The sequence below is a fragment of the Acomys russatus genome, chromosome 25 (assembly GCF_903995435.1).
Source record: "Acomys russatus chromosome 25, mAcoRus1.1, whole genome shotgun sequence".
NCBI lineage: Eukaryota > Metazoa > Chordata > Mammalia > Rodentia > Muridae > Acomys > Acomys russatus.
In genome coordinates, this window is record NC_067161.1 from 42,475,952 (window position 1) to 42,485,830 (window position 9,879).

Consider the following 9,879-nt stretch of genomic DNA (forward strand, 5'->3'; position numbering starts at 1 on the left):
TTTGTGGGGGTGTCTTAGGTGTGGTTAGGCGGTGCAGCAGAGGGCCTGCTTGTCTTTGCTGTACTCGGCCTCTTCACCTCCCCCTGCCACTGAGGACTCTCCCGAATACCCTTCCGATTTTCCTTCCTGCCCCTTGCAAAGTCCTGCAGCCCTGCCTGCGTAAGGAGAAAAAGAGGGTGCCTGCATCCGCCTGCCGGAGGGCTAGGCTTCCAGGCTCAGGCTGACTGGCTCTCCTGTTTCTATTGCCACGGCTGTGATGTGCTTCCTCACTAGGGTCCTGGTGCTCTGTCTGTGTAAGGGCACTGTCTGGAAAGTGCATTCGGGGCTGGCCTGGTCACCCACACCCAAGCACACGGTGGGCACACAGTCAGCGGCCATGTTCCCCAGATCAGGGAATGGCACTGAAGCTGTTAGGCCAAACCCATCCCATGGCATTATTGCCCATGGCTGGCAGGACTGAGTCAGGACAGAGGCCGTGGTGCCCAAGGCTGAAGTAATTACTCTATAGACCTCCACAAGAGTGGAGAGGAGAGCCAAATCCCGCTGTTTCTCTCGTTCCATCCTAATGGCAGTGTGGGCACCAATAGCACTGGGCATATCGATGAAGAGAGAAAACGGGATGGAGAATCCACTCTGCTGATTGACTGAGACAGGGTCTTATGCTGTAACCCAGGCTGTCCCTGAACTCATGGCACTCTTCTTGCCTCAGCCCTCACATGCTGGGATTATAGGGGTGGGTCACTACACTCAGCTATGACTTCCTAAGTCAATAATTCACATCCAGAAGATGTTAAGGAAAGGAGGAAAGAGGGAGAGAAGGTAAGGGAGTTAGCCTGCAGGGGCAGGGTAAAAAGGAGAGATTTGAGAGTCCAGAGAGAGGAAGGTACCGCATGCCTCCCCAGAGAAGAGCATCTGGGGTGGCGGGGGAGATCATAGTGAGTATAGAGGTTTGTGGAAGTGCATGGAGGCCAATATGGCTGATGTGCAGTGTGCAGCTTGTGGAGAGAGGGAGAGGCAAAGCCGTGAGGCAGCAGAAGCAGAGAGAGGGATCGCTCTGTGGGCCACAGCTAACCTTTACTGAGAGGCACGGGGTGTCATGCTTCCTGTCCCTAAATTCCAGAGGTTAAACGACTGGCCCAGAGCCCCACAGTGATGGGACTGCACTCGGACTCCTGGCTCAGCGCATGGGCTGTGATTTTCCACACCCGCCATGTAGATCTGCACTCTGGTGCTGCTGTTTGAATAACAGCAGCAGGAGGGCCGTGTGACCTCTGCCTGGACAAGCTGTACAGACAGGCAGGGCGTTCCTAGGTTCTGTGTCTGGGCCTAGTGTGGCCCACGCATTTCAAATAGCTCCACTCCGAAGCCAAGACCCAGGGCGGGCCCAGCCTCTCCCAAACCAAGCTCAGCAATTAGTGCCTCCTCCCGCTTGCTTCCCCTCAGCATCAGTGGGCAGGCAGTCGCCTGGTGCTGAGGCAGGGCCTTGACGTGACTGCTCCCCATTACAGTTGGTAACTCGGAGTTACCCGCATAGTAGAGTCTGAAGCCACATCCTGGCTGTTGTGGTTCTGATAGAGTCCTAGATCTTGACTGACCTTGGCCTGGCCACCTTGGTGAAGGACTCAGCAGCTGCTAAGGACTCAGCTAAATGAGCTTGTTTCAAGGCCCCTCCCATGTGCCGTGCGTCCTCTGGCCTCTGAAGTCCTGCCCGGTGGCCCACTTGAAGCTTCCCAGTGTTAAAAAGTCTTAGATGGGAAAGGAACCACCCAGACTCAGCCCATTCCTTTTTCCTTCATTCCTAGCTTAGCTGAGAGACTCTGCAAAGCTGGCACTGGCCACCCCCTGCTGACCCACTAATTCTGGGCTCTCTGACCTCACAGCCCAATGCTGCAGCCTCCTGTCTCACATCTTTCCTCCAAGCAGTCTGTCTGTCCCAGAGCCAGATGTAGCACTTGTGAATGTTAGAACATGCCTGTTAGTGTGCCTCAGTCCCCACTACTTCTCATGGTTGACCTAGCTTCTCCTCACAGGTTCTTAGCATAACCATGTCCCTAATGATGGCCCCTGATACCTCTTATGTGGTCCTATCTCTTCACTTGACACCCCCCCCCCCAAGATCACGTCTTTTTTTCCCACTGAGGCCCAGGCCCATCTCTTTCTCATTTGAGCCTTAGATTTGCCTGTCTATCCTCCTCCCATGGTAGACTGGACCCTGGGTAGGCCAGAACCAAGCTTTCTTCACTCTGCCTGGCTTCCAGGAGGTGGGTTTTGGGAGAAAAGGGGTAGAGGTGAGAGAAAGAGTAGCAGAGGGGCAGTAAAACTCAAGGCCAGGTTGGAACGGGATCCCTAGAGAGAGGAAATCCATCGAGATTCTCTGGGAACTTCTAGAAAAGACTGGTATGATGCTGCTGATGTGGCAGGAAGTGGCAGCCTCCTCCTCAGGTCCTGAGGCCTGCCTATGCTGCCTCCAAGGGAGGCAGAAGACTAGGTTAGGCAGGCTCCCTCAGTCACGACTTAGAGTCACTGATTCATGCCAAGCTTCTCTCAGGAGCCTACCACTGACACAGGCAAGGCATTTTCAGGGATTACCGTATTTTTCAGACTATAAGATGCACCCCGAACATAAGACACATCCAATTTTAGAGCAGTAAAACAAGAAAACAGTAAAAACAGCAATTGGACCATAAGGCTTACCCTAATTCCCCCTCCCCTACTTTTTGGGGAAAAGTGTGTCTTATGGTCCAAAAAATATGGTATGCTGTGCGTACCACAGCTACTGGGCCTACCCCAAAGCCCCTCACCTTCCCCCCAACCTCAAGTGCTTGCACCAGACAGGCCCTGAGTTCCTCCTACTCTGAGATTGAAAGTGAGTTTCCTGCTTTTGTTACTTTCCATGGCCAGGTCCTAAAAGAAAGCTGCAGCCTACAGATGGCCCAGTCAGACTTTAGCGCAGAATGGTCAGGCACCATGAGGCCTTCGGCTCCCTCTAGTGTTAAGTCCTGGCTCACTTGTTTAGCCCAGATCTCATCCCCTACCCTCCTGCCTAGCTGGACATCAGGAGATTCTGCTCAAGTTACCATCTCTCCCTAGGCCTCGGTTTCCCTAGCTGGTGCACCCACAAATTGCCAGATGAGCTAGTATCTAGGGCCCCTCCCATGCACAGTGTTTCCCCAGATCCTGCAAGTTTCCATGCAGAAAACAGGCTGGGGGCAGCTAACCGATATCTTGGTGAAGACGGACAGCAGCAGGGACAGGACAGATAGGTACATGCGTATACGCAGGCCACCGAAGCGCTTCTGAATGTATTCCGGCAGGGTGACGATCTGGGGAGGCAGAGGGGATGAGGGTTAAGTATTCTCAAAGTGACAGGGTGAGTATCAGGGCCAGTCCCATGCAGAGGTCCTGCCTGCCCCTGCCAACTTGGTGCGGATCCAGCCTCTGCCATGGCCCCCAGGAAGAGACTCACCTCTGAAGATATGTAGATCGGTACAAACACCCATGCCAGTGCCAAAAGCACATACGTAGCCTGTGGGAACAGAGGCACGAGAGGGCTGTGGGCACAGCTCCCAAAAACCCTGCCCTGGAACACAGCTAGATGTGGCTACCCCTAGCCTCTCCTGCTTTGTTGTAAGAAAGCTGGGGGCGTTCTCCCTCCTCTGGACATTTCTGGACAACTGGGCTGCCCGTGCTTCTGTATCTACAGACCAGCTTGCCCTGGAATGATGCACATCACAGTCTGGTAGACCCTGGCTGATACACATTGCTTCGAGCCACCCTATCCAGGGGCCAGTCAGTGTGGCTATGCCCTCTGCCCAGCCCTCCCATGGCTGTGCCCATCCTCTAAGACTCACATTCCATTCGAAGCCTGCCACAGCCAGGCCTCCAGCAGCGCCTGAGCCCGCCAGTCCTACAAAGAGGCCAGACCCCTCACTGCTTGCAAAGAGGGAGGCCCCAATCTGCCGAGGGAAGACAAGTAATCATTGTGAGCCCATTACATTAGCCCCACTGGATCCAGAACACCTCCCTCAACCTGGCAAGTCTAAGGTGTGGGGGGGGGGGCAGGCACAACCTCTTCACATATAAAGAGGCCAGCCACAGGGCTGCAAGTTCAGGTTACCCATAGCTAGCTATAAGGCTAAGAAATAAAAATTTTCAGATTCCAAAATCTCCTTACAGAACTTCTAGCAGTTTGGGGTCTCCCTCAGCCCAGGGTTATCCCATTGAGCTGGCCTTAGACAGGGTTGGGTTTTTGTTTTGTTTTGGTTTGGTTTTTCGAGACAGGGTTTCTCTGTGTAGCCTTGGCCATCCTGGACTCACTTTGTAGACCAGGCGGCCTTGAACTCACAGCGATCCGCCCACCTCTGCCTCCCAAGTGCTGGATTAAAGGCGTGCGCCACCACGCCCGGCTTTGTTTTTGTTTTTTGAGACAGGGTTTCTCTGTGTAGCCGTTTAGCTGTCTTGGACTCTCTTTGTAGACCAGGCTGGCCTTGAACTTACAATGATCCACCTGCCTTTGCCTCCCAAGTGCTGGGACTAAGGCCTTAGACAGGGACCTTTAATGAGGCATATGATGTGACCTCATCAATGCAGACCCTGGTTGAAGTCAACCCTGTGGACAAAGGAGAGGTTAAAAGGTGGGTGAACTCACCGGCCACCAAGTCATGTCTCGGCCTGCCAGGAAGTAGCCGCTCACCGTGTTCCTGCTGGCTCGACAAGCAAACTGCAAGAACAGCAGAGGGCAGAAACTGCAACAGATGTAGGATGGCTGCTGCCTCTGGCAAACGCCTTGCAGCTCCTTCATACTCTGAGCAGAGCAATGCCACGTGACCCGAAAAGTGAGGACACATCCACACACATGGATGGAGAATGTTCACGGTAGCATTATCCAAACTAGCCCCAAGTGGAAACAACTCAGTGTCCACCAAGTGATGAGTAAACCAACTAGGCCTAGCCATACAACAGAATATTATTCAGCCAGCAAAAGACACACAGTTATCTGCTCCCAGTTATTTTTTTATTTCAAAAATACCACAAAGGGCTGTATTCCTTTGCTAAGACAGAATGACTATTCCTATTGGTCAGGCAAGAGGGGTTGGTTTACAGACAGGATAAAAAAGGCAACGAAAACTCTAAGCAGGCTGTCAGCTCCAGAGAGAGTGTTTGTGAGGCCTAGACTGGAGACAGGAAAGAAAAACAGTGGAGCAAGGACCTGGGTTACTCTAGGTCTCTGGTGCAGGGAACGAGGTGAAGGCGCTGTATTTACCATGCTGATGTCTGGAGGTCAGGGACACAGCCACTTTCACACAGGAAAAGTGGGACCTTAGTGTGACTGACTCCACTTTTTTTTTTCCCTTCGAGACAGGGTTTCTCTGTGTAGCCTTGGTGTTCTGGACTTGCTTTGTAGACCAGGATGGCCTCAAACTCACAGTGATCCACCTGCCTCTGTCTCCCAAGTGCTGGGGTTTAAAGCACTTTTAAAAAAAGGATTTCTATTTTTTTAAGATTTATTTTTATTTATACAGTATTCTGCCTACCACAAGAAGGCACCAGATCTCATTACAGTGGTTGTGAGCCACCATGTGGTGGCTGGGAATTGAACTTGGGGACCTTTGAAAGAGCAGACAGTGTTTCTTAACCTCTAAGCCATCTCTCCAGCCCCCAACGAATTTCTATTTTAATGTATAGATGTTTTGTCTGCATGTATGTGTGTGCACCATGTACACGTACACGCCCGGGTGCCTTCTGAAGCCAGAAGATGGTGTTGGATCCTCTGGAACTGGGAGTCACAAGATGGTTGTGGCCCACCATGTAGCTGGAAATTGAACCCAGGTCCCCTGGAAAGAGCAGCCTGTGCTCTTCTGCTGAGCCATCTCTCCAGCCCTGTGATTGATTCCATTTTGACTCTCAGCCTGGCTCTGTGGGACCTAGTGTACTCTAAAACAGTGGTCTCTGTCACTTGTTTATTTAGCACCTCCCCCCTTCATCAAACCTTCAACATTAGAATTACTTGCAGTTGTCATCACTTGGAACATCTGGTCAAACTCACTACTCAATACTCAGGTCTGCTGCTATATATTCATGGTCATATGCATCTCATATTATTTTTATTATTATTATCTTTCTCTCTCTGTGTAGTGTGTGTGTAGGTCAGAGGACAAGCTCTGGTGTCAGTCATCTCTTGCTTTGTTTGAGATGGGGCTTACTGTTCAGCACTGGTACTCTAGCTAGCTGGCCTGTGAACTTCTACGATTCTCCTATTGGCCTCCCATCTCCCATGGAATCACTGGTCTCAGTGGTTCGTGGTTTCAACGGGTTCTGGGTTGTCTTGCTCTTGTTTTTTTGGGACTGAGTTTCTCTGTGTAGCTCTGGCTGTCCTGGACTCACTTTGTAGACCAGGCTGGCCTCGAACTCACAGTGATCTGCCTGCCTCTGCCTCCGGAGTGTTGGGATTAAAGGCGTGGCCACCACGCCTAGCTGGGTTCTGCGTGTTTGAACGCAGGCCCTCATGCTTGGATAGCATGTGCCTTACCTATGGGACTCTCTCCCAGCCGGAGTTTACTCATTCCAGCTGATGCTCGGTGCATGGCTATATGCCAACACTTGAAATTTTTAGAAAGGACAGAGACCACGAGTGTGACCATCAGGAGAACAAGCATCGCGATGTGGACACTTCAGCCAGGATTGGGCTTCATGAACAAAATCAAAGAGGCTGGTAGGGAGTCTGTTCATTCTAAGCAGCCATTGGCTCCTGCACCCAGGCCTCTGAGTCTCTATGATCCCCAACACACCAGTCTAAGCACAGAAAGCACCGGCACCAGTGTGGATTCCTCTCAGCTTTGATTGTGTGTTGGGAATTGTTGAATTGTCTGTACTGAGTCCTCTGCTCACAGTTGCTAGAAAGCAGCCAAAGGCAGCTGCTAGGAGCGGAAGTGCCCTGAGGCCATCTGCATGTCTGCTTCGCTGAAGTGGCCTCAAGGCAGTGCTGGACTAGTTTGATTTGACCAGAAAGAAACTGTTTTCCTTGCAGTCCTCGGCTCTCTAGAGTCACACTGCTCTTAGTCAGGAGCCTTTCCTTGTAGCTAAGTCTTCCCCACGGAGTTTAATCATTTCTAGCTTTTGATTTGGAGTGAGAGAGATTGGCAACTCTTGAACACTTACAGAGCATGGCAGGTTACTAATTAGCCTCATTCAGCACGTGTGACGGGAGGAGAGGCACCAGGAATGTCCGGGTAGTACAGCAGTTGGAGCCCAGCCCCCTGTCATATATGCACATGGCCCGTCTGTCCATATGACTGATTAGCTTGGTAATATCAAAGGTTATAGATCTCCACAGAACGTATAATATTGATAAGAATGTTTGAGGTATTGTGAGGATTAAAAAAATGTGCAGAGCATGCAGTTGGAAAAATGGCACGAAAGACCCGCTTAGTGCAGGGTTGTTAAAATGTCACCTTATAAACCACACACACACACACACACACACCACACCCCCGTCCAAAACACACATCATGCATAGAGTTCTGGGTTCAATTCCTAGCACCTTTGTGTTGGCTCACAACCCTCTGAAACTCCAGTTCCAGAGGACCTGACACTCTCTCCTGGCGTCCATGGGCGCTAACTAGGTGTGCACAGGATGCACAGGCACACATGCAGGCAAAATCCCCATACACATAAAATAAAAATTAAAACAAAACAAAACCAAAGCAGGATATGAAAAGTACAAAAAAATGAGAAGAGCTGGGATGACTTTGCTGAAGGCCACGATGGACCATTAGTCATTTAGTATTTGCTCACATAACTGATTGTATTAGAGCTGCCACCATCACCATCACCACCACTGTGCTGGTGTGAGAGGGCCCAGACCATTGTGGGTGGGGTCACCCTGGGCTAGTGATCCTGCTTTCTATAAGAAACAGGCCCTTCTCTCTCTACTCCTTCTCTTCCTCTCTATTCCCTCTCTACTCTCTCGTCATCTTCTTACTCTTCCTGTCTCTGTTTCTCTCTGGGGTACCCCTACCCCCTTTCTTTCTCCCCCCATGCTCATTTAATAAACTCGGTATAACATAAAAAGAAAGAAAGAAAGAAAGAAATCAGGCTGAGCAAGCCATGGAGAGCAAGCCAGTAAGCAGCACCCCTCATGGCCTCTGCATCAGCTTCTGCCTCCAGGTTCCTGCCTTGCTTGAGTTCATACCCTGACTTCCCTCAGTAATAGGCTGTGACCTGAAAGCTATATGGTGAAATAAATTCTTTGCTCCAAAAGTTGCTTTTGGTCATGGTGTTTTATCAGAGCAATAGAAACTCCAACTAAGACAACCACAACCATCATTCCTTCACCACCACCAACACCACCACCACCACCAACACCACCATCACCACCAACACCACCACCACCACCACCACCACCACCAACACCACCACACCACCACCACCCCCCACCACCACCAACCACCACCACCACCACACCACCACCACCACCAACACCACCATCACCACCACCACCCCACCACCACACCACCACCACCACCACCACACCACCACCACCACCTACCACCACCACCACCTCCACCACCACCACCACCACACCACCCCTACCACCACCACCACCACCCTACCACCACCACCACCACCACCACCACCACCACCACCACCACCACCACCACCACCACCACCATCACCACCATCCCCACCACCACCACCACCACCACCACCACCACCACCACCACCACCTCTACCACCACCACCACCACCACCACCACCACCACCACCACCACCACCTCTACCACCACCACCACCACCACCACCACCACCACCACCACCACCACCACCACCACCACCTCTACCACCACCACCACCACCACCACCACCACCACCACCACCAACCACCTCTACCACCACCACCCCACCACCACCACCACCACCACCACACCACCATCACCACCATCCCCACCACACCACCACCCACACTCTACCACCACCACCACCACCACCACCACCACCACAACCACACCTCTACCACCACCACCACCACCACCACCACCTCTACCACCACCACCACCAACCCTACCACCACCACCACCACCACCACAACACCACCACTACCACCACCACCACCACCACCACCACCACCACCACCTCTACCACCACCACCACACCACCACCACACCACGACACCACCACCATCTACCACCACAACCCCACCACCACACCAACACCACCATCACCACCATCCCCACCACCACCACCACCACCAACACCACCACCACCACCAACACCACCATCACCACCATCCCCACCACCATCACCACCACCACCACCACCACCACCACCACCTCTACCACCACCACCACCACACCACTACCCACCACCACCACCACCACCACCAACCACCACCACCACCACCACTACCACACCACCACCAACTACCACCAGACCACCACCACCACCACCACCACCCCACCACCATCAACCACCATCCCCCACCACCACCACCACCTCTAACCACCACCACCACCACCAACCACACACCACCACCACCACACCTCTACCACACCACCACACCACCACCACCACCAACCACCACCTCTACCACACCACCACCACCACCTCTACCACCACCACCACCACCACCACCAACCACCACCACCACCACCTCTACCACCACCACCACCACCTCTACCACCACCACCACCACCACCACCAACACACCACCACCACCCTCTACCACCACCACACCACCACCACCACCTCTACCACCACCACCACCACCACCTCTACCACCACCAACACCACCAGCACCACCACCACCTCTACCACCACCACCACCACCACCACCACCACCACCACCTCTACCACCACCAACACCACCAGCACCACACACCT

General features: G+C 52.7%; 1 protein-coding gene across 1 annotated transcript in view; it reads right to left on the reverse strand.

Moving 5' to 3' along the window:
* Positions 1 to 9,879, reverse strand: part of Slc5a10 (solute carrier family 5 member 10) — a 54,608-nt gene that overhangs the window by 37,857 nt on the left and 6,872 nt on the right. Inside the window, exon 5 of the mRNA XM_051168229.1 lies at positions 3,219 to 3,323. Coding sequence (XP_051024186.1) covers positions 3,219 to 3,323 — 105 coding nt within the window. The remainder of the gene's footprint in view (positions 1 to 3,218; positions 3,324 to 9,879) is intronic.